Source organism: Phacochoerus africanus, chromosome 16 (assembly GCF_016906955.1).
Source record: "Phacochoerus africanus isolate WHEZ1 chromosome 16, ROS_Pafr_v1, whole genome shotgun sequence".
Classification (NCBI taxonomy): domain Eukaryota; kingdom Metazoa; phylum Chordata; class Mammalia; order Artiodactyla; family Suidae; genus Phacochoerus; species Phacochoerus africanus.
In genome coordinates, this window is record NC_062559.1 from 7,259,939 (window position 1) to 7,284,921 (window position 24,983).

General features: G+C 49.7%; 2 protein-coding genes across 5 annotated transcripts; one reads left to right on the top strand and one right to left on the bottom strand.

Moving 5' to 3' along the window:
- Positions 1-2,292: 2,292 nt before the first annotated feature.
- Positions 2,293-22,610, top strand: KEL (Kell metallo-endopeptidase (Kell blood group)). Of its 4 annotated transcripts, none has more exons than XM_047763473.1 (19): positions 2,293-2,439; positions 2,817-2,898; positions 3,124-3,265; positions 3,536-3,712; positions 5,386-5,510; positions 5,784-5,930; positions 8,799-8,861; positions 8,954-9,142; positions 9,336-9,484; positions 10,817-10,946; positions 17,755-17,865; positions 19,090-19,188; positions 19,435-19,512; positions 19,951-20,051; positions 20,208-20,318; positions 20,461-20,528; positions 20,737-20,906; positions 21,265-21,360; positions 22,328-22,610. In XM_047763473.1, the coding sequence occupies exons 1-19, from the start codon at positions 2,306-2,308 to the stop codon at positions 22,487-22,489; spliced, it is 2,334 nt and encodes a 777-aa protein (XP_047619429.1). In that variant the 5' UTR covers positions 2,293-2,305; the 3' UTR covers positions 22,490-22,610. The 4 variants fall into 4 exon arrangements, with proteins under 4 accessions (XP_047619429.1, XP_047619430.1, XP_047619431.1 ...); XM_047763474.1 differs by having other exon boundaries at positions 2,293-2,391; XM_047763476.1 differs by having other exon boundaries at positions 2,350-2,530.
- Positions 22,611-23,038: 428 nt separating this feature from the next.
- On the bottom strand, positions 23,039-24,534 carry LLCFC1 (LLLL and CFNLAS motif containing 1). The gene is given in 2 exon segments (XM_047763861.1): positions 23,039-23,283; positions 24,080-24,534. Coding segments are annotated over 2 exon segments (402 nt in total). The 5' UTR covers positions 24,237-24,534.
- Between the last annotated feature and the right edge of the window lie 449 nt (positions 24,535-24,983).

Genomic DNA, 24,983 nt, shown 5'->3' on the forward strand with positions numbered 1-24,983 from the left:
GATGTCCATGGGCAGAGTACTGGACTTTGGGGGAGGGGAAGGGACTAGAGAAGGCCCAATAGATTTGTATCCAAATAGACCAATCCTGAATCATCATTTTGCTCTCAGTCCTTAACCATCCGGCGTCAGTGTTCTCATTGTCATCCAGAAATGAACTTGGAAGCCTATCTGTGGCTGTTCTACCCTGCCCTACCACCTCTGTTCTATCAGTTTCCATGACTTTATTTTCTTCTATACATTTTTTCTTTCCATATATTCCCCTCCCCTCTGCCATCACCCAGGGCCAGGCCTCCCTTCACCACCCCTAAACCACCAAAATAGCCACCATGTCTCTTGTCTTTTATCTTATCAATCCAGATCCCCAAGGACCCCACCAGCCTTTTGTAGATGTTATTTTCATCATGTCAAACTCTTCCTCAAAAGCTTTCAGTCCCTTTTTTTCTAACATGTGAAATCCTGACTTCTCTTCACATTCATGATGCTCTACAGTATGGCGTCCGTCAGTGTAGGAGCTTGATTCCACTTGTCTGGCTGTGGGGCTGTCCTTCCCCCATCCCAGCAAATGCACAGAGCACACTGCTGATGAGTAAATACCTCAAGGGATCATTAGTGAGACTACCCTAGTAAACCCCATTTTGCCTGGGATGGAGAAACAAGGGAAAGAGGTAAAAATGATTTCTTTCAGAAATGTGTTCACTGAGTCCGCAGCTGAGGATTTGGTATGACACGGGAAAGAAGGTTTCTGGCTTAGAATGCACCTCATTCCTATAGACACTTAGGAAGCACCTTAGGCAGTGTGAAGGAAAGGCTGTGCTGTCTCTGCTACCAAAAGTTTGCAGTCAACAGGGAGATGAAGATACAAGCCATCTGTGTAATAGAATGCAGAACAAGGCAGTCAGTCATGCCTTTGCAGACTGAAAAAAAAATTAGACAACCTTGAGGTTGAGAATATGTTTTAGCAGACTTACTGAGAACTTAAGCCCAAAGTACAGCCTCTCAGGTGGCTCTGAGGGGCTCTTTCTTTCTCTTCTTCTTCTTCTTTTTTTTTTTTTTTTCTTTTTAAGGCAGCACCTGCAGCATAGAGAAGTTCCAGGCCAGGGGTCAAATCAGAGCTGTAGCCACCAGCCTACACCACAGCCACATGAGATCTGAGCCACATCTGCAAACTACACCACAGCTTGTGGCAATGCTGGTTCCTTAACCCACTGAGCAAGGTCAGGGATCAAACCCATATCCTCACGGATACTAGTCAGGTTCATTACCAATGAGCCATGACAGGAACACCACGAGGGGGCTCTTCCTCCAAAGAGGTAAGAGAGGAGCCAGGATATATATTGGAGCTTCTGCAAAACAAAAATAAAAACAACCCCCCCCAAACAACAAATGAAAACAAAACAAAACAAACACAAAAATACAACAATAAAGAAACAAGTAGTAGAACATCAAGGGATCACTGGGAATTAGAGAAAAACAAGACATCTCAAGTTAATGAATTTAGTGCTTTTCCATGTGTGAGAAGATGCAAGAGTCTAGACTTATTGAAATTATCCTCTTGATACATGCTTTACTATTTAGGGCCAGTATCCTGATTTTCCTACCCTGAATCCTCTCAGGTGCACCTTTGGGGCCAGGTGCAGTGGCTGATGGCTTTATGGCTGCAACACCTTTGGTCCATGGATGCAGCAGGTGATGTGACATCCTCAGCCACACTTTATTCCTTCCTAGAAGGTATGAGACCCCGGGAGGTATTCAAAAGCAAATATTGTCCTCATTTTCCAAATGACAAAACTTAGCTGCCTGAGAGCTAAGTGGCTTATTCCTTGTCATGGGGCTAATAATGAGATGAGGGGGTGGATCCTTTTCATGGGCTGCTCTGCCTGCAGCCAGCAGGGCTGTGACACACACCAGGGCCATCAAGCATGCTTGGGGGCAGGGCAAATGGGCATGGAGCTGGGAGACCTCCTGAGTAGGGTGGCATTGGACCTGAGAATTGAAGGATTCAAGAGGTTTCAATCCTAGAAGACAGGAGAGAAGAAAGAATATCCCAGAAATAAACCCTGGGAACAAAGACACAGAACAGGGCAAGAGGAGCCACCAGGGCGGGATTGCTTGGGGAGAGAAGGATCACTCCCTCAGCTCCCCTGAGAGGCTGAGATAAAGGGGGAGGGGGAGCTGGTGTTCCCTGACTGATAAACAGGCTCTACTCGGAGGCCAATAGTGTGAGTGGGGACAGGAGGGTCAGGTGGCAGAAGTGCTCTTTCTCTAGGAAAAGGGAACTGGGGTGGGGGTAGGAGGGAGCTGCTGCATGAATACTTGTCCTCAGACTCAGTACTTCCTCCTAGAGCGGAACCAGGAAGGAATCTGTGAGCCAGAGAGAAGGGCAGAGAGCCGGCAAGTCCCCTGGGGAAAGACATTTCCTTCTAGAGTCTGGTGCCTGGGGTGAGAGGCGGGGGTTCACTGCTTCGTGAGAATCCCCGGGCTCCCCAGTGGAGAAGAGAGACTGTGAGGCTCTGAGGCAGAAGCAAGAAAGGCAAGGGAGGTGATGGGAGAGGGGGAGAGGTGGGGATCCCATGAGGGGAGAGGTTCATTCCGAACCCCATCTGGGATGAAAATACGTGTGTTGGGGGGAGGGGAGAGGGGGCAGTAGGAGGTGTCAATGACCTGCTAGAACAATTCATTCTGACCCCCATCTGGGATGAAAATACACGTGTTGGGTGGGGGATGGGCAGCAGGCGCTGTCAGTGACCAGCTAGAACTCTCTTTCATCTACCCACCTTCCCGAACCAGCTTCTCTCTTCTTCCTCCTCCTCATTTAGTTCCAGAGCGGGGAGACAAGAGTTGGGGAGAAGCATGGGGTCTGAGCGAGCCAGTGGAGTGGGGACTCCCTGGAGGCTGGAGGTAAGGGACCTCTTTGACCTGCGGGGGGCACGGGGCAGATGTAGGATAACCTTCCCAGCTCCCAGGGGTCCAGGGTGGGGTTGGTCCATAAAAACAGGGGGCATTATCTCTGTCTGGAGGGACCCTGGCACTAACTGTTCATTCTTCCCCTCTCCCCCCCTTTTCCCGCCCTTCTCTCCTACCCCTCTCCATCTTGTGTTTCTCACCTCCTGGTTCTCCACACAGAGACCTCCAGAAGAGGGGCTGCCCGCTGTCCAGAGCAGACAGTGGGCGATGGCATTGCGGGCACTAACGACAGTCCTGCTTTTCAGTCTAATCCTCGGTTCTTCTCTGGTGCTTTGGGCCTACATCCCAGGCTGTCGCCCTCGTAAGCAAGATCCTAGCACATGGCCACCTAGTCAGCCCTCCCTCAATCATGGACCCCGTCCATCTGTCCATCCTCCCAAGGTTCTGTGCCCACTGACTTACTTCATCCCAACCCTGCGAGCCCAGGTTCATGACCTCGTCCTCCCTGTCTCCTGCTCCTGGCCACAGTCAGGCCACCTCCTCCGCAGCAGGGTGTCTGTCCCTCCCACCCCGACCCCTGCCCCAGGCCTTCCTCGCTTTCTCTGTCCCAGCTCAGAGCTTTTCCCCACAGGCCCCTGTGAGACACTTGTGTGCCGGAATCTCCTGGAACATTACCTGGCCTCTGAGAACCGAAATGTGGCCCCCTGCACTGACTTCTTTAGCTTTGCCTGTGGAAACAACAACAGGACCAGGAATTCTTTTCAGGAACTTGCAGAGGAGAACAAGAACCGGCTTCGGAGGATACTGGGTAAGGGAAACAGGGTACAAGATTCTCTGTGCCCTGGGTGACACTGAGCCTAGAACCGACGCCCCTGACCCAGGCCCATGTGGCTGTGGGATATCTGGTTGACATCATTCTCAGCTGGCTCTCAGGCAACTTCTCCATTACTGTACATTTCACTGCATGTACCTCCCTACTTCCATTGCTTCTGGTCCCCCCCCCTTCATCTTTACCTAACCCCCCTCCTTTTCCCTTTCCCATTCATCCATCATTCGTCTCTCCAAGTTCTCCCTTTTACCAAGCTCTGTCTCTTATGTTATCTCCCTTAAATTTTCAATTTCTACTCTAAGCCAAGTGGGCTTCCCCCATTGGCATCTCAACACCTGTTGCACCTTCTCTCCATCATTCTCATTCTCTAGCCTTCAAAACTTTCTTGTCTTCATATATCCCCTTGCTGGTATTTTCCCTTCCCTTCCATCACCTCCCAGCCCTCTTCTCTCACCATTATCTCATTTCACTACTGAAACCTTGAACCAATCATGGCAAGCATGTTGAACTGGAAGAAGCTGAACTGGAATAAAGGAGATGGGAGTTTGGAAATGATGATGGAAGGAAGGAAGTGAGAGAGTGGGTAGAAGTGATGGAGGGAGCTCTTCTGGTTGTGCATGAGGGAATGAACATAGATGGGCATGGAAGATATGCTGGAGAAAGGAGAGGGCCAAAGACCCTGGAAATAAGTAGTTTCCTAAAGATGGTACCTATGGAGAAGAGAAAAAACCTGAGAGGAAAACTGTGAGGGAGGAACTGAGGCCATGTAGGAAGTAGGAAGTCAGTCCCAGGAAGTTGGTGGATGGTGGTGAGGATTTGGGAGTAAGAATGTAACAAAAGGAATATATTTCCAGTGTCAGGGAACCTAGAGAACCTGTTGATAGTATCAACTGGAATTTGGAAGAAATAAATGTGTCCTGCTGCACTCCTTCTTTTGATGGGAAAAGAGTGGAGGTGGGTATTCCGTACATGATAGAGAGCCAGGCTTTAAGTTAAGGCACCAAGATGGAAAGAGAAAATATGATTCAGACACATTCTGTGGCCCACAATAAAATGGAAGGATGTCAGGAGATGGAGAGACGGTGATAGATACTAGAGAGCGAAGGATTCAAATGGATATGCATTTGGACTTTTGTCCTGTGTGTTTTTTCCTGGGATGAAAAAGGGAGGGAGTCTGGACTAGGAGAGCCTGGCCCTGTTTCTTCTCTTTGCTAATAAACTTTCCTCATTTTTTTCCTCTCTCTGATCCCTCCAAAATTCTCTAATTTCCCCATTTTTCCTAATTCCTTTGCTTATCTCCCTCCTGCCTCTCATCTCTACCCTTTCTCTTTTTTTTTCCATATTCCACTTATTCCACCTCTTTTAGTTTCCTCGCCTTTCTTTCCCTCCTCCTTTCCTTTCTCACCTTTCCTTAATCTTCCTCCTTGTCATCTCCACGCTCCCATTCCCTGCTCTTATTCTTTCAGCAAGTGGACCCAGGTCCTCCCATCTTCCCAGGCTTCCTCATCCCTCTCTTCCTCCCCTTCCCTCCATTCTTGGGAGTCTTGCCTTTCTTCTTCAGCTCTTTCTGTCTCCCACCTTCCCTGCTTATCTCTGTGCATCTCCACTCCGTGCATCTCCACTCCTTTAATTCTCCCTCCCTTCCTTTCTAGAAGCCCCGGGTTCCTGGCACCTGGTCCCCGGGAAGGAGAAAGCCTTCCAATTCTACAACTCCTGCATGGACACAGGTGCCATTGAGGCTGCAGGGGCTGGTCCCCTCAGACAAGTTATTGAGGAGGTGAGACCTGGGCATCCACTTTTCTGGATGTAGGACCAGTGTGTGCTCCAGGGCTGCCATTTTCCCTTAGAGGATGTGTCTCTTTCCTAGGGATTTGGGAGGGAAGTAGAAATGGCAGTGCCCTGTGGCAGTATTAGGACCTTGGATGAGGGTAGGGAAAGAGGGATGAAGGTGGAGCCCTAGAGGGGCCAAGGTCAGGAAGTAGCTATCTGAGCAGTAGGATGGGCTCAGAGACTACACCCCTGTGCTAAACCCTGTCTCTCTTCTTCCCAGCTCGGAGGCTGGCCAGTCTCTGGTAATTGGATACCCTTAGACTTTAACCAAACTCTGAGCCTTCTGATGAGTCAATATGGTCACTTCCCATTCTTCAGAGCCTATTTGCGACCTCTTCCCATCCCTCCCCACACGCCGGTCATCCAGGTGAGGGAAGCACTGGCCAAAATGCAGGGATACCTGGGAGGGGATGGGGGAGGGGGGACTGCCTCAAATTCTAGGCTCTCCTCTCTTAGAGGAAGGCTGCAGGTTGGGGGGATAGGACAGATGTGCAATGAAGGAAGAGACTGAATTTGGGGGAAATAACTGATGTGAGAGTCGGAGACTTCAGGTAAGATTAGGAAAAGGAGCAGGGCCAGTTCTGGGAAGGCAGATTAGTTCTGGTCTTCCTTGAGGCTCATCTGAATTACCCCCAGGACTCTTAACTAGTTCCCCATCTTTGTATTGCATTTTCCCCAGAGAAACCTTTCTAAACCAAGAGCTAATGCTGTTGTCTGTTTAAATGCCTCCAACGGCTCAAGGGGTCAGCTGGATCTGGTTCTTTGTCCTTTGCAAAGCCTTGAAGGTCTGACCCTAATACACTCTTCCAGCCATACTGCCTCCTTCCACCCCAGGCCATCCGCACTCACTTCTAGCTCCAAGGATGTTTCTCAGTTCCTTACATATATGGCTCCCTCTGCCTGAGGCACTATTCCTCATCCCACACTCAGCCTGGAAAACTCAGCCTTTTATGAACAAGCTCACACCTTAGTCATCTCTGGTCCTAGGACCCAGCACAGGGCTGGGTACCTAGAGACCCACACCAGGTGTTTGTTGAGCGGATAAATCCATAAACACCCTGGAGGTATTGGTATTGTAGTAGGGAATTTGATGCTGTATATTTGTCTCCTACCTTCAGAAATTCCATGAAATTATACGAGAGTGGATATAAGGAACTAATAATCCGGGTAAGGCATCCTCAAATTCGGTCCTAAAGGGTGTGCTCAGGAATTTAACTGGTGTGACCTTTGGAAATTAAGATCTGAAGCAGGTAAAGAAAAGCTCAGGAGGGTAAGAATGCAGGCTGAGCCCAGAAGCGTGGTTGATTCATGCAGGTGACAATGAAGCTAAAAGGTTTTAAAAGGGCTTCAGGGAAGTCCTGCGCTAAAGGGAGAGCCTGGAGTGGTGTGACCCTTTTGGGTCAGTGAGAAGGCTAGTCTGTTGAACAGAGGATTTGGGGTGGGGATGGGGTGCAGTGGGAGGTAAAAATAAAGCTGAAGACTTGAGGTTGAGCCTGATTATTCTCAGCCTATGACACCAGACTGAGGTGAAAACTTTTGACATAATAGGCAAAAAACAACAAAGGGCTCCTGAGGCCTCTCAAGTGTGGTGGCTGTACATAGAGCCTAAGCAGAGTCAGCAGTCTTCAAGGTCAACCTGGAGGTGCTGAGGAACCTAGATGAGCAAACGTGAGGCTCTGAACTAAGACAGTTGTGGTAGAAATGGACAGTGAGGCCAGGCGTGAGGATTTAGGCAACTCCATTCTTATCGCATTGGTCCATGGTGATTCTAGAGGACCTGGTGACCGATTGAATATTAGTGAAAGAAATGGGGAAATTGGCGAATGACCCCAGAGTTGATCTGGTATGAATGGGAGGGAGATGGTTACATCACCTTGAGATTAGATGGACTCCCTATGGGGAGAGTGAACCACAGAGGGAGCACCCCAGTGAGAAGGGTAAGAATGGTCAGGAGGAGGAGGTCAGACTGGCTCACGTGACCCACGGAGTTCAGGGGAGAAGCCAGCCCTGGAGGGAGGGGTTATCTTTGATTCTAGAGACTTATGTGCTCAGAAAATAAGGACTGAGAAGACATCATTGGGAACCTCCTAGAGACATCATTAAAATAGTCATGGAAATAGACTTGGATTGTATGAACTTGAGAGGAAGTTAAGGAAGTTGAAGCAAAGGCATAGATGACTTTTGGTTCTTTAAAGTTTGGACATAAAATGTAACAAAGAAGTCAGGAGAAAGTTGTTTTTTTTTTTTTTTCTTCAAGATAGGGTAAAAATACATAGCTCTGGGTAGAAGCAGGATAATGAAATCAGAGAAGGAAAACAAAAAATATGGAGCAAAGATCTTCAGAGGAGAAATAAGGACACATCAGTGCCGGAAGTAGGATGGAACAAATGAGGTGACTGGGCCACGTGCCTGGGGTGCAAAATTTCAGTGGGTACTAAAAACTCACTCATCAAGATAAATAGTATTTCAAAGAATATTTTTTTAATGTCAAAATGAATGCAAAATTCATGATGAACAAAATATTGAATTTTTATTCATTACGGATTTTTTTTGGAAAAAAAGCTTCCCTCTGCCCCAAAATGGATCAAACCTCTATTGGAGACATTTTAAGAAACATCTTTGATTTTCAAAAATTGATCCAAACACATTGTGGATTTTTGGGAAAAGTAAATGATGAGCAGTTTTGCTATTTATTTTGGATGGAGTTTTAGCATTTTTTTTTTTTCTTTTTTGGCCACACTCATGGTAAGTGGAAGTTCCCAGGCCAGGGACTGAACCTGCGCCACAGCAGTGACGGGAGCTGCTACAGTGACAAAATCGAATCCTTAACCGGCTGAGCCACAAGAGAACTCTTAGCGTGAATTTTGATTTTAAAATATCAATTAAGATATTATTGATCTTAAATTTTATACCTGAGACAGGTATCTCATGTCCTTTACCCCAGACCTAGCCCTGACGCAGGGAATGGGTCCCTTCAGGACATGGGTTATCATGCTTCTCTCGTGCTGAGCACCCCCAAACCAGTGGAATTGCCCACCCTCTTTCACATTTCCACATCTGGACTGTTTTCCCCCATGCTCCTGTCCCTCAATCCCTCCCTTCCTTCCCCTCTCAATCCTCTGCATCCTCTTTAGTCTGTCTCCTAGGGCCGTCTTCCTGGTCCATCCCCATCTCCCCACAGCTGTCCTCTCCTTCCTCCACATTCCCCACTTCTCTCAGTCTCTCTTGTGTCCAGATAGACCAGCCAGAGTTTGATGTTCCCCTCAAGCAAAAGCAGGAAATGAAGATCTATGCGCAGGTAAGCTGGTGCCGGGAACCAAGGTCCTGACCTCAGACACTAGAGAAAGGCAGGGGCCGATGGCGGCTGTGACTAAGGTTGCCTCTCCCCAGATCGTGCGGGAATACCTGACTTACCTGAACCAACTGGGAACTTTGCTGGGAGGAGACCCAAGCCAGGTGCAACAACACGCCTCCATGTCCATCTCCATCACCTCGCAGCTGTTACAGTTCCTGAGGCCCCAGGAGCAGCGGCGAGCACAGGGAAAGCTCTTCCAAGTGGTCACAATCGGCCAACTGCAGGTGCCCTGATCCCAGGGACCAGAGGATTTGGGCCCGAGGGTCTCTGTCCCAAACTTCTTTGACCTCCTTGTCTTCTTTCTCCTCCTTTCCTTAATTCCTTTCCACCCCTAGCTTTCCTGGCTCCATCCCTTCCCGCCTGAGGGAGAGGAAGACCCCTGTCCTGCCTCCTCAGCCTTTGTATCCCTCCTTTAAGGAAATGGCCCCTGTCATCGACTGGTTGTCCTGCTTGCAAGCAATATTCACACCGATGTCCCTGAACTCCTCCCATTTCATTGCCGTCCATGACCTGGAGTATTTGGAAAACATGTCGCGACTGATTGAAAAGGAGCTGTCAAAACACAGGTTTGCTCCACGTGGGAGGGTGATGGAAAGAGAGTGTAAGGACCCAGAGGTCTCAGGGACAAAGGTTATTGGACAAAGCAGGCTAGTAAGGGCCTCCCAGGAAGATGGGAAGGGTGCAGGGCCACATGGGGCCAGAGAAGGGTTGGGACGGATGGCCCGGGAGGCACGGAGGAAACAGGAAAAGAGACTTGGAAGGCATGGGGCAGGGAAAACCCATAAAATGAGGGATTCCCATAGCTGACACGACATGGGCTTTGCTGGGAGTAACCCTCAGCCCGGGAAGCCCCTTCTGAGCTGCAGGAGAAGCTGGAAGGCTAGCTGCTGGGGACAGCCAGGGCATTATGTCTTGTCAGCAGCTGAAGGGTATGAGTCAGCAGAGTCAATGGAGGAAGTGAAGGCTGGGAAACAGTTCAGGGAAAGTCCAGTTCTCAGATTCTCAGGTGAAAGGATTCAGGGGCCCTTGCGGGAAAGACCAGGACGTTGAAGGAGGTGGGGGACGTGAGGTCGAGGCTCTATATTGGGCTCACCTCTGTCCCTGCTACTGTGTGCCCATGGCTCAAAGGCAGTGGCTTTCTTCCAGGGCCCTCTCTGTGGTAACTCAGTGGCAGCAACAAGTAGAAATTCTTAAGAGGGAAGCACACAGCCATCCATGCAGATGTGAGCAGCTTTCTGTAGGATTACAAATTAAATCCCTGCAAGAGAGTGGCCACTGGGCCAGAGAAAGGTCCTGGATCGCAGCTTTGCTCTGCTTGGAAGGCGCATCATTTGTTTCCCCTTTTCACTGCTGCAGTTTGGCCTATGGAAGTTCCTAGGCCAGGGTTCAAATGGGAGCAGCAGCTGCTGTCCACCGCCACAGCCATAGCATCGCCAGATCCAAACAGCATTTGCGATCTACACTGCAGCTTGCGGCAGTGCTGGATCCTTAACCCACTGAGCAAGACCAGGGATCAATCCAGTGTCCTCACAGACACTATGTCGGGTTCTTAACCCGCTGAGCCACAATGGGAACTCCATAGAAGATGCATCTTAAGATGAGCTAAGTTTTCGTGGTCGTGGAAGTCATGGAATCTGTTTTGTTACATCTAAGTCTGGCCTTCATCTAGCCCAGACCCTTCTTGCCCTGTGACTTCATCTGGTTCTTCCTTCTGTCCTTCTCCACCCCTATTCCAACCCACTTCAAGACAAGCTCTTCTTGACAGGTGCACATGTCGAGTAGTCGTTCTCTATAAATACAGAGAAGGAAGCATCATGGGGATCTACTCATGAGGAAGCTCTTCTTGTGGCTTCCCCACAGCCCTGGAGTATATGTGTGGGTCTCTTTTCTCTTCACAGGGAATTTCTACAGAGCCACATGATCTTGGGTCTCGTGGGAACCCTCTCTCCAGCCCTGGACAGTAAATTCCAAGAGGCACGCCGATCACTGAGCCAGAAATTGGGAGAGCTGACAGGAGGACCACCCGTGGTGAGGAGAGCAGGGGAGGGACTCTCCTAGATCAGGGGCTAGAAAAGCAACTGCCGTCTAGGGGGATAAATGTGGGCATCTCTCTCGCAGGCAGGGTTATGAGGAGAGGGTCCCTCAGTGTCTGGGCTCCCTATGGGAGCAGAGAGCTGGAGCACAGGACACTTACCTTGAAAGTTAATGTACCAGGCTGGACCTTTAGGCAGGTGTCTGGCTACATCTAGGGCCTTTTGCCGAGTAGGAAAGTTTAGACATAAAGCTCTAAAATGATCAAGACCTGCTTTTCCTTTGTCATAAGCACTGGACTGTTTTCTGATTATCTGGAGCACTGTGGTTTGAGAACCCAGACCTACAGCCTAGGGTGCAGTGGAGTGAGAGACAGGTGTAGCAAGCAGTGGCCTCGCCTCTGTCCAGGTGACTCCAATGTTTGGTGTCCAAATGTGCTTCACAAAGAGCTCATTTCTGACATCCTGCAGGATCTATTCACCACCCCGGCTGCTTCATGGTACAAAATCTCCATGTGTTGGAGGGGCTGTGTGCCAAATGCATTTCACCAACCAAAGTCTGCTCTGTTCATAGGTTCCTGAGAATTTTGAAATCCTAGGTTGACACATCTAAATGCCAGAGGAGGCATCCTGAACATTAGATGCCCTCCAACCTCAGTCAAGGCCTCAGGGTAGTCTTGAAAATCAGTGCAGTTTCTTTGCTTAGTAATCTGTGGGCCATTCCTTGGTCCTGGAGAAGCTCATTGCTTTGACTACCTGAAATAGCTGTGGCATCCAGAGAGGGGAATATACACAGGGGCTGGAATGTAATTATTGCCAACACTGAGAATTTATAATGTGCCAGGCATTTTTCTAAACCCTTTAGATATAAGAGCTAATTTGATCCCAATAATTCTAGGAGATGGGCAAATTCTTGTGTTCCTCTTTGATTGATGGGTAAATTGAGACCACACAGTTGAGGATCTCCCTTGAGGCCATATAGCTAGGAATTTGCTAGAGCTCTAGGATTTGCACTCTGGCAGTCTGGCGCCAGTGTCTGTGTGCTTAACCATTATTGTTGTTGTTGTTTTAAAATACTCCTTAGAATGTTCACTCAGGTGGCCTAGTCCCCAAGAACCTTGTGCCCACCTTTTTTCTTGACTCAGGTGGAGTGGAGCAGAGCCCCAACTCCTCTTAGTTGGGGCTGCTACAAAATCCCTGGTAAAAAACAACTTTATGTAAATCCCAGAATCCTAGTGGCACTTCTTGAAGGGCGTATGGGTGCCAGCACTGAAACTCACACTCAAAAAGCAGTAGGTTTACGAATTGCTGAAGTTCCTACCCTTTATATACATGTATATCCTTTATATATTTGTATTCTATACATCCGTATATATCCTTTCGGACATATTATTCTCCTTGGGCATAAAGTCTAAATCTAGCTCTACCAACAAATTGTTCTGGGACTTGGTGGAGCCCTTTCACCTGCCTAGAATAACACCAAATATGACACACAGTAATAACGGCTGAAAGACCCCTAGTGGTCACTCTACATCAGGCCTTGCTTAGATTATCTACTCCTCCCAGAAGAACTCTGAGGTCCTCAGAAAGGACAAGTAACTTTCCCAAGACCACACAGCTGCTAAGTTAAGGAACAGACTCCAAAACATGTCTGTCTGACCCATGAGACCATGTTTTTTTACCACGTACTCTGCGGGATTGAGAAATCGTGGGTGGTACAAACATTGCATTGGCAAATTCTTTCTATAAAGGTCAAGATAGCAAATATTTTTGGCTTTGCAGTCTATGTGATAGGTGTTGCAACCATGCAACTCTCCTTGTTGCAAAAAAGCCATCATACACTAAGTAAATGGCTGGGCATAGCTGTGTTCCGAGAAAACTCTTGTGTAGATAACAGATACACTTGGAATTACCAAGAAGGAGAGATTGGGGTGGGTTTAAGTGATCCAGTGGGCTGTCTGTGTTGGAGGAAGGACAAAAGTGGTATCTAGGGAGGGGAAGGGGGTTTTCTGGCAAAGAAAGGGGGTATCATTTCATTGCAAGGAGGCATGGTGCAGGCTGGCGAAGGCTGGGTGCAGAATGAAGGGTCCTCCCGGAGGCTCTGGGCTTATGGGAGGCTGTCCTGCTGCTGCTGGAGCCTGGCCTGGGATTTGAGAATCAGCCAGGAAGCCAGCACAGCTGGAAGAGAGAAAGCACAGGGGATAAGAATAGGGAGGAAATAGGACAGGGAAGTCAGGGGGTTATCCAGGGCCTGGGAGGTCAGTGTAAGGACTTGGGCTTTTCTTGGCATGAAACAGGGGCCCATAGAAGGATTTATCTATGTTGTGCTTTATTTGGTTTTCGTTTGTTTTTGTTTTTGCTTTGTCTTTTTAGGGCCGCACTCATGGCGTATAGAGGTTCCCAAACTGGGGTCGAATCAGAGCTCCAGCTGCTAGCCTACACCACAGCCACAGCAACACTAGATCTGAGCTGCGTCTGCAACCTACATCACAGCTCATGGCAATGCCAGATCCTTAACCCACTGAGCGGGGCCAGGGATCGAACCTGCGTCCTCATGGATGCTAGTCAGATTCATTTCTGCTGAGTCACAGCAGGAACTCCTGTCTGTGTTGTGCTTTAAAAGAATGTATTTGGACAATAAGCAGTGGTGTTTCTGGATGGATGTGTGGTATGAAAGGCAGAGTGGAGTCAAAGATACCACCAAGATTTTGGCCTTGATTTGACCCCAAATTGTATTTATATCCAATGATCGTTGTTTACAAATTTCTCATCATATTCTGAATGAATTCTGATTTACAGTGTCTTTATTCAGAAGGACGTCTAGGTCTCCTTCTTAGACCATATTTAGTGTATTAATTTTGAATATATAGTCAATGAAAAAGGTCTTTCTCTTATTAAACTTGAAAAGCATATTTTTGGGAATGAAAAGCAGAACTTTCCATATGTGCCTGTTAGATAGGAACCACTGATATTCAGCCCAACATCGCAATTTATTCAGTAATTTTAGCCTTTGTTTCAATCATCTGCTATTTCTTCCTTGGGTCCTTGGTGGTTTAATTTAGTGTATCTTCATCTAGATTACTGGTAAAATTCTGCAGGGAGGAGGGGAAGTATCAGGTCAGTTTATTGAAGACCTGGCTCTAGGGTCCTCTATTCATTTATGTAGCAATTATTTAATGAGCATCTATTCTACGCCAGACACTTCCCTAGGCCCACGGGATGTTTCATGAATAAACTAGATAAAAATCTTAATATTCTAATGGAGGCAGGAAGACACTAAACTAAATAAAGTATATGCGGCTGAGTTAAGTGTTACAGAGAAATAAGTCAGGAAAGAGGTGAGGGTATATCACAAGGTTTGGTGGGGGCAATAGGAGAAGCTTATATTAACTTGGAATCATTAAGCAGTGCTGTTCCCTATGGATCAGCCAGCCGAGAAGCCACACAAGTCACACTGTCACCTAATGTTGTTATCTCCTGCTGATTCACAAAGATGTAATTCATGTTTTTACCAAACGCCTTCCTGAAATCAAAATAATGCCCACAGAGTGGGGTAGAAATTTACAGAACATTCTCCATGTATTAGTTCACCTGCTTTTCCAAGCAGCTCTGGGAGGAAGGTGGAACAGCTATTAGGCTCATTTTTAGAGCTGGTGTAATTGAAGTACAAGGGTTGAAGTTAATAATCCATGTTTAGTAAAGACGGGACTCTTTGTTCAGAGGAAGCCCTGCGGTGCTCCTTCAGGATGAATCTGGCCTTGAGGTGTGTTTTGTTGGCCTTTAAAGCTTTTTACAAACCTTTCGTTAATGGCCAACCTTCAAAAATTAGGCAATGGCACATCAATAGTCATATTTCCAGGCTTTGTTGTTCTTGCTATTGTAAATGTGAGGTTCAGGCAGTGCTGAGCCCTTTCCAGGGGCAGCAGATGTCTGGAGCTGAGTGATGCCGGCGGCTGGGAGGGATGCCCCTCTGTCTCTGGTTTGCCATCCACATGCTGGGGTTCAGAGGTTGGACTGCTTCTCTCAGTTACATTACCGCATGGCCCCTATTTTAATCTGTGGCTCTTGATTTATGATTTATCCTGAGTGACCCCTTAAACCAGGGAATTTTTTGAATGGTTCTGACGTTATTTGTCCTCCGTGATCCCACACTGAGGCCCTTTCGTAGTTACACATTATTTTCCAAGCGTTCAAAAATAGTCGGTTTAATGATTCGTTCCAGGATTTCGTTTAGAAATTACCATTAAGGATGCCTGGCTGGCCTGTAATCTCTAAATCTACTTTCCCCTTATTACCGAAAGTTACGCACACATTTGTTTCCCTCCAGACTCTTGGGATTTTTTTTTCCTGATTTCGATCATTCCTCGCGTTTCTAAGGTTCTATCTGCGACTTTTTTCTGTTCTTTAAAATGTCTGCTGAGACTCATTATCCTGGGTTTGAAGTATCTTTTCCATCCTTTATATTTTAGCAATGATTTTTCCCCCTCTTTCTCTATTTTCAATCACTGTCTCAAGAAGTATCACCCTACTTCTTGAGAGATGGCAGATGAATATATAACCTGTCAACCTCCCCCTCTGAGGCTTATATTTATTTACTGCTTCTGAAAGTCACTTTTCTGCTCGTGGAACAAAGGACCCAGCACAATCATGACAAAAGAATCCGAGGGGCATGGGCCGGGGTGGGGGGCATGCCATGTGTAGGCCGAGGTGGTGTCTACACTCTCCAGTATCCTGGTCCAGGCCTGCTGGGGCCCAGGCTTTGGGCACCAGCATGGGGCAGGCAAAGGCTGGTGGAAAAAAGGGCAGGCAGCCCCAAAAGGGAGCAGGGAACAACCCAGGAGCCAGGAGGCGTGGAAAGAGTAGGCAGGTCCACATTACCAAGCTCAAGGCCAATGCATTTGCTGCTGTCCGAGGTGATGCCTTCCACCACGCGACCCTGCAGTCTTAGAGCCGAGCCTGTCATGGGACCTGTGGGGGAAAGACACTGAGGGTGGCCAGCCAAATCTGCCCTTGACCCAGGCATTGCTGTCAGACCCAGATTTCCTTTCTACCTGCATTTGCTTTTCATGTTTGTATCTCAGAGCTCCAGCTAATACACTGTCAAAAGGATCTGAGCCCTCTCTCACCAGGAGGACATCCTTAATAGGCCTCAGGGAAAAGGGGCAGATCAGAACACACAAATGTGGGCACCCAGGTCTGGGACAACTTCCAAAGTGGTAAACATCCCAATAGGCAGCCTCAGCAGTGTCTCCAGCCCCAGCGATACTGGCTTCCCTTTCTCTTTCCTCTTTTGTGGGAAGCCCCATAAACTCTGTCCAGTCTCCAGGCCACTGTGCCTCGTAGCAGCCTAACTGCTTTCTCTGTGAGATCTGTGGGAGGACACGAGTTACAGGATTGCAGTCTTGTGACTTCATCCCACTCAACCCAAATGAGCAGGTCGGCTGGTTTTTCCTAAGGCCCAGGTCAGCTTTCCTTTGGGCCAGCTCTCATTCCCACCTTTGGTTCCCTGAATGTGTTTCTTGTCCTCCCTGTGTCGTCTCCGGGCCTGACCTTGGTCATCTCTTCAAAGCCATACACGCCCATTGCCAAACCTCCCCAGCATCTCGCTCTCCTCTTTCTCTACTGCCTTCCTTCCTTCCTTCCTTCCTTTCCTTTCCTTTCCTCTCCTCTCCTCTCCTTTCCCTCCCTCCCTCCCTCCCTCCCTCCCTCCCTCCCTTCCTTCCTTCCTTCCTTCCTTCCTTCCTTCCTTCCTTCCTTCCATCCATCCTCTCTCTCTCTTTCTTTCACCACACCCATGGCATATGGAGGTTCCCAGGCTAGGGGTCGAATTGGAGCTGCAGCTGCTGGTCTATGCCACAGCCATAGCAATGCGGGATCTGAGCCACATCTGCAACCTACACCACAGCTCACGTCAATGCCGGATCCTTTAACCCGCTAAGCGAGGCCAGGAATCAAACCCACGTCCTCAGGGATACTAGTCAGATTCGTTTCTGCTGAGCCACAGTGAGAACTCCCATCTTTCTTACATTTCTTATACTTTCCATTCTGCTGTTAAAAACCACCTGATGTGTCAAGGCCCACTTTGAGTTTTTGTCTCTCCGCCTTTGAAGTTGAAGAAGTGTGTCTACCTATCCTCCAGTCTCTTCCCGGCTTTGATAGGAAGCTTCTTAGTCCTCTGAATTCATATATCTCGTCTTTTCTTTTGGCCTCTTCTCCTAACAATATAGCAAACAAAACCCAATTTCACCCTGATAATTTTCTTCTTTAAAAGATAAGGTCTTATATGATCCACAAGAACCATCTGAGGAGTGGGGAAGGAAGGTGGAAGCCAGGGAGAAATTACCTCCTTCAAATTCCATTTTAAGAAAAGAAGTTTGGGGGGCGGGGTGGGGCTGGCGGTGGTCTTCACCTCCGGGATCCCTGGGCTGAGTGCGTAGTGGGGCATGTGTTGGGTGGGGATGCAGACCTACTAAAAGAAGAGGGTTAGCTCTAGTCCTCTCCTACCCAGGAGCCCTTCCTTTGTTCAGAAGGATGCCTCCCAGAGGCCTGGCTTTCTAATCCAGTAGGCAGTAAGGAAAATAATTTGCCCAGCCCATGAGATTAATCCTGGAAATGGGGGCCCCTTTTTGCTGAGCAGCAGTTAACCCCAGGTGTCACCAAAAGAGCTTATAGGCAAAGGAAGCCAAACCCATAAAGCATAGGAAAGGGAGCATCCTCTGGGGTGGAGGACTAGACAAGATGGACTTGGGAAAGTAGATGAGAAAGAACCCTTGACGGGAGCCATTCATTCAGCTTTGTCTCTGTAGCCCACCCGGCCCCGCTGGATGACGTGCATGGAGGAGATGGAGGCTTTATTCGAGCCTACACTGGCAGCCTTGTTTGTCCAGGAGGTCTTCAGCCCGAGCACGCAGAGCGCTGTACGTGAGGGCTCTTCCCCAGCCCCCTTCCCTCCCCACCCAGCTCCTCCGAATTGTCTTGACTTTGCCCTTCTCAGTGGTCTCCGTGGTCAGGGAATCGGGCAGTTACAGAAAGAGAACCCAGGGAGGGACACGCTGTTGGGAGGGCTGCACGGTTTAGCTGTGGACACAAAGTCTACACGACACGCACTAACCAGGTCACCCGACTTGCCTGCACGTTGTGTTTCTTCAACCATAAAATGAGAAAATTGAATTCCATGACCTCTAAGGCTACTCCTTGTTTACGATTTTTTATTTTATGGCTGCACTCAGGGCATATGGAATTCCTGGGCCAGGGATTGAATCCAGCCACAGCTGCGGCAACGCAGGATCCTTTAACCCACTGCTACAGGCTGGGATCTAACCTGCACCTCCACAGCAACCCAAGCTGCTGCAGTCAGATCCTTAACCCCCTGTGCCACAGTGGGAACCCCTGTTTATGCAATTTTTTTTAAACCATGTGAAAATAGAATGCTATCATCTTGAGACATGCAAATGAATAACTACCGAATACTTTTTAGTGCTACCATGTGCCTGATACTCTTGCAAGCCCTTTACATGGACTACTTTAATTCTTAGTATCATTCTAATTTTAAAGCACAGAGGGGTTAAGTAACCTGCCCACAGTCACGCAGCTACTGAATAAACAGCCTTAGGGTTTGAACTCAGGCTCCTGATGTTGTCCTCTCTTTTCCATCAAGAAGGGAACTATCCAAGATGGTAGATAGCTGAGAAGGCAGTAACTACACTGTCAGGGTGTGAAGCTGGGATGATTTCAGCTGCTGGGAAGCTGAAGAACCCAGGGAGATGGAGGAGGAAATGCAGGCCTTAAGAAAGAGGGCATGAGGACAAGGGCCCAGGAGAGCAGGGAAGGGCACGGTGGCCCTCTTCCTCCCTCCACTTTCTGAGCGGGTTGCCTGGCCAAGAGAAAGGCTAAGCTCTCCCCACTGGAAGGAACTGCCTCCCCCACCATGAAAGACCAGTTCCCACCTTCCCTTCTGTCCTTAATACCTTCATCCTATCTCCACAGCTCTCTGTACCCTGGGTTTTGGTCACTAGTAAATATCACTTTCCATTTTTTCTTTCTGGAAGCTCCTCAGGGCCAAGGCCACTTCCTAGAGGGCAGGACCCAGGACCAAGGCTGAGCCTGATCCTATTTCTCTATCCTGCCCCTCCTGCCCCCAGGCCATGGAATTATTCACTGCAATCAAGGATGCCCTCATTGCTCGCCTCCAAAGCCTTCCCTGGATGGATGAAGAGACCCAGAGAGAGGCCCAGGACAGGGTAAGGCTGGAAGGAGACAGCGTGGGAACGTGCAGCAGGTGTAAATTGAATATTGGATTAAGAGATCACAGTGCCTGGGTGATCTCTTGATCCAGCATTCAATAGGGTGCTAAAGGCGCAGGGTACAGAGCAAGTATAAACACCAATGTGCTGCACACACAGCAGTGACAGGGCAGTGAGCAGGAGCCCTTCCTTCAGCTAGACTTGGGGTGGCTAGGTTCCCTCTACCTTTTTGTCTCCTCCCAGATCACCAAACTTCAGGTGAAGATGGGGGCCCCAGAATGGGCCCTGAAGCCAGACCCAGCCACGCAGGAATACGACGATGTGGGTCCCTGCCCTTGCCAGCTCCTCTTTTTGTTCTCAACTTCCTCACCATCCCTGTCCCACTGAGGGGCAGAAGGTCCTTTTCCCTGGTTGATCCTAACCAGCACTGCCCTTGCCCTGGTGCTGCCAGGGATTGATGGGCAAAGAGTCACACTGTGGGTCTTGCCAGCAGAAGAATAGAATCTTTTCAGTTCATGATGCATATGTGTGGACACATGGCCCCATGCATTTGTGTGACTTGCTTGAGTGTGTGTGCTGGTATGCGTGAAGCCTATTTGCACGAGCATGTGGTGGTGTCACAGAGTTGGTTTTCCATTATTCTTGGAATGGTTGTGTGTCCGGGCTTATCTGTCTGGGTTCACACACCCCCGTCAGGGCACAAGAGTGTGCGTCTTCATTTGTCTCTGTGTATCCGAGTCACCTCCTGCCTCCTCCCAGATGCAACTAGGACCCAGCTTCCTACAATCCTTCCTGAGCGGCATCCGATCCAGCCGAGCTAGAATCACCCGGAGTTTCTTGCAGCCTTTCCCCAGCCACAGGTATGGGCACAAGACATGGCATCCTAGAGCTAGCCATCCAAAATGAGTAGGAAAGAACGCCGGGGGAGCAGGAGCAGTAACAGTATTTGGGAAGGGCCACATGTATCTGGGTGGGGGTGGGGGGGACAGTAAATGATGGAGCTACTCTTCCCACAGGTGGCACGTGTCCCCCTGGAGGGTCAATGCTTACTATTCAATATCTGACCATGTGGTAGTCTTTCCAGCTGGACTCCTCCAACCCCCATTCTTCCACCCTGACTACCCCAGGTACAAGCCATTCTGTGAGGGTGGGAAGGCTGTTTCCCAAGAGTCACCATGTTATGATGAGTGATGGGTGGGAATTGTGGCGAGAGAATTGGGGCCAAAAACCTGGAAGGATTCTGGGGGTAAGACAAGCCTGTTTCCCTAGAGCCGTGAACTACGGCGCTGCTGGCAGCATCATGGCCCATGAGCTCTTGCACATCTTCTACCAGCTGTGTGAGTAAGCCTCGGCTATCAGGAACCCAGGTGAAGGTCCCAAAGGGGGGCCTAGAGGAGGAGAAAGGGAGGCTGTGTGAGGGCTCCGGGTGGGATGGTCCTGAAGCCTCCACCATGCTCCTGGGAGCCAGCTCGCTTTGCGGTACCCCCATGTCCTCACCTTTGCATCCTGCCTCACCATTTCATGCCCTTGTCCCATTTTCAACAGTACTCCCTGGGGGCTGCCCGGCCTGTGACTCCCATGCCCTACAGGAGGCGCTGCAGTGCCTGGAGCGCCACTATGCTGGCTTTCCACTACCCAGTGGAATCTCCTTCAATGGCTCCTGCTCATTCCTGGAGGATGCCGCAGACACAGGGGGGCTGGCCATTGCACTGCAGGTAACTCACATCCCAAGGGCCAGGACCTGTATTTACCAGCAGGCTAGACAGCCTGTCCCCAGTGTTTCCTTCCTCCATCCCTGATGCAAATAAGCAAAGCTTTCTGCCCTTCACGTCCCCACTGAATAGATGGCAATGTGAGGATCCCCCCTTCCTACTCCACAGGGCCCTGTTTTCTATGATATCCATAGATCTAACGACAAGTATATTTTCTCCCAGCTCAGACCAGTGCGTCGGGGTAGAACTTGGGAAGAAGGGCCAGGAACTGGCGTTGGGTATTGCGGGTGAGGCATCGGACTTCTGAATGGCCACGGGTCTGGGTTCTGAGGGCTGCTCTCCATCCCACTCCTACATCCAGGCATACAACCAGAGGCTGTTATGGTACCATGGGGAGACCACCCTACCCAACCAGGACCTGAGCCCCCAGCAGCTCTTCTTCCGAAGCTATGCCCAGGTAAGCGGCTGACCCCTCCCACCAGGGCTCACCCCGCATCCGATAAATACCTGAGTGTTAACACCCCAAGGCTCTCTCCTCCCCTTGATCATCTTCCCTCAAAGCTCCCCACCCTCTTCTGCCCACATCCCCACTCTCATCCTTTCACTCATGTCTCATTGGGACCATCCGTTCAGGTTACTGCCAATTCTTCCACCAAATTCAGCAATGATAATAATAACACGAATAACCCTCAGAACCTCTTCTCCCAAATCCCTCCTTGGAATGAGCCCAACATTTTTCTTCTTTCGCTTCTTCTCCTGGAAATACACATCCCTCAACAAAAGCCTTAACAGAAGGTCCACAGACCGCATTCCGCTTCTGCAATTTCACCCTCAGGTGTCAAGTGGTCCCCACTTGACATAACCCCCCCCAAGGGCCACATGCTCCCTCAACATACATGGCCCCCAATTCCTCAGAACGTGCAAAGACCCCTGCAGAGTTTACAATAGACCACCTCCAGGTGACTTATAAATGGTAAGATTACGTAGCACAGCCCTCCCCTGAGTACCCACTGCCAGATTAAATGACCTACAAGTGGCAAATATCTTGTCTTCGTGTGGTCCTTGGAATGTTCCTGTCCCCGTCTTTGCCTCTGTCTGCTATCCCTCATCACCACCTGGTCACCAGCTCTGCCGGGTCCTCTTAACCCTCATCAACCCTGCTCTGCTCTTTTTTTTTTTTTCTTCTCTTTTTAGGGCTGCACCTACGGCATATGGAGGTTCCCAGACTAGGGATCTAATTGGAGTTGTAGCTGTCAGCCTACACCACAGCTCACAGCAATGCCAGATCCTTAACCCACTGAGCAAGGCCAGGGATCGAACCCACAACCTCATGGTTCCTGGTTGGATTCGTTTCCGCTGTGCCACAATGGGAACTCTGACCCTGCTCTTCTCCTTAGCTTGTGTGGACCTCTCTTTCCCCCCAGGTCATGTGTAAGGACCCCAACTTCCAGGATCCTCGAGATACTCACAGCCCTGCTATCCTCCGAACCCACGGGCCCGTGAGCAACAGCCCAGCCTTCGCCAGACACTTCCACTGCCCCCCTGGTGCTCCCATGAACCCCTCCACCCGCTGCCAACTCTGGTAAGCTGGCCAGTTGCCAAAGAGCCCTCAGTATGGACGTATCATTGTCTCCTTGACCTGTCCATGAAATCAGGATGGACTTCTCTCCCATTCTGCTCCCCAAATAAAACCTGGTCCTTGGCTTCTGCTTGTCTCATAAAGACTCTTTCCTGATATGTGCTCCACCTAGAAGTCAGACTGAAAAGGAGGAGAAAATGCCAAGCAGAGTTCCATGGACATGAGACAAAGAAAGAACCAGTAGTTGGTCTGAAGGTTGGTGGGCCAGAGGTTGGGTGATTAAGCAGAGGTAGGGACAAAATTAAGTGGCCCCCAGTGGTTTTCAGGGTTTGTTATTACTTTCATTGTTGCTGCCTCCTTCCCCAAGTCTGTTGTCCTGAACAAATCCAGGAGAGGCTGGAAGGGAGAAGGGCAGGGGTCTGGGGTCTAGGGGATGGCACTCGGGGCATGGGGAGGCAGTTGGGTGGTGGCTGTGGATGGCTGAAAAGATCTCTCTGAAGCTGCGTCCAGGGAGAAGAGCCCTGGAGCCTCACAGAGAGAGAGGGTCAGTACGCTATCATGAAGCGGAGGTAGATGTCCAGCTCCTCCACCAGGAACCAGCCCACCGCCTCTGCCTCAACATCCCTCATAAAAAAACCATGATGCTGGCCAGGTTCAAGCAGAAGGCGAGGTCAAACAGGTGGTCACGGATGGCTGCTGTCTCTGATCTCTTGTCCTCTTGCTGGGCCATGTCCACCATCTGCCACATCTCACCCACGGAAGAGGCCACAAAGTGCTCTTCGAACTGCTCTTGCTCTGGGTCTGGAACAGGGGAGAGGGGATGGCATGAAAGGACTGGTTCTAACTGCCCCCACCCTGCCACTGGCCCGCACCAGGAAGGGGAAGGAGCTGGGGAACCTGAGAGCCCATCCACCCACCCCCTTGTCTGTGACTGCAGAGGTGACACTCATCCGGAGGTCTCTTCCGGTCTGTGTGCAACAGTCGCCCCAACTCAAGTTCACACATGCCCCATTGCCAACTCAGATTGCCTCCAAAGTGTTACATCATCTGAGGTGAGGGACCATCTTAGAGAAGGAAGAACTTAGGAGACCCTGGTCCAGCATTCACACAGCCCCATTCACTTCCTGCCACCCTCGTCCTCCCTGAGTACGGCCCTGGCAAGGACCCTCCGTTCCAGCTCCCTTCCCATGACACTCTTGCTGCAGTAGTGGGGTCTGGGGTGACCACCCAGAACCCAAACCTATCCCAGCTTTCTTTCTTTCTTTTTATCTGTTTAGGGCCACATCCATGGCATATGGAGATTCCCATGCTAGGGGTCGAATCAGAGCTATAGCTGCTGGCCTACAGCACAGCCACAGGGTCTGAGCCCCGTCTGCAACCTACACCACAGCTCACAGCAATGCCAGATCCTTAACCCACTGAGCGAGGCCAGGGATCGAACATGTGTCCTCATGGATACTAGTCAGGCTCGTTTTCTGCTGAGCCACGACAGGAACTCCAAAACCTATCCCAGCTTTCACTTTGGCCTGAGGCATGATGCTCTGGCTCCAAAGAGCTCTGATCTGTGACTCCAAGCTCATCTGCCTTCTCCACCCACCTGTCGAGGGTGTTTTCTCCTTCTGACTCCTCTCATAAGGGCCCAGGCTCCCTTTCTGAGGCTTCACCCCCTTCACCCACTGCAGCAGCAGCAGAATGGTTGCCAGGAACACTGTCCTGCAGAGCTGGGAGCCCAGGGAAGTCATGGGCCTGCCCATTTGCTGCTGTTGGCTTTCCCTGGTCCCCAGTGCCCAGAAGGCTCCCCCTCTGCCCTCCCTGGTCCGTTGTCCCTGCCCTTACCTCTTCCCAGAACCCTCTTCTCCCTTTCCCTTCCGCAGGACTTCTGATGTCATGAGCTCTGTGACATCACAGCCGTGGGCTCCACCTTCACCCTGCCTCACTGGAGGGAGAATTCCACAGGCAGGCAGGAGCGTGGAGAGTAGCTGGCAGGGGACAGCAGAGGCTTCTGGGTGACCATAGGGGGCCATCCTCTGTTGACTTCAGAGTTTGTGGAGTCTTTACTGTCCATTATATCGTCAGATCCCCATGGCAACCAGGACTCAGAATCATAGTATTGCTGTACCCATTATCTAGATGAGGAAACTGAGGCTCTCACAGTAAATGACCTGCTCACTGAAGATCATATTGATAAAAAAGGGCAGAGTAGGCCTCTCAACTATTCTTTAGAGTCTAAATATCACACCTTCTCAGGCCTCTGTGCCGCCTTTCTTGAAGGGAAGCTACTTGCGGAAGCTGAGGCCGAGACTGGATGTTGAAATGCAGATATTCAGGTCCTGAGCTGTGCATGAAACTTGGATCCATCAAAAATGAGGGAGGGGGAGGGCAGTGTGGAGGGAGGACAAGGTACCCACTCTGAGTGAGAGACAGACAGAGACAGGGAGAAGACGACCCTGGACCCAAGTGGAACCTGTGCTCTCGTTCCTCGTCCTTCCCCCATCTTTTCC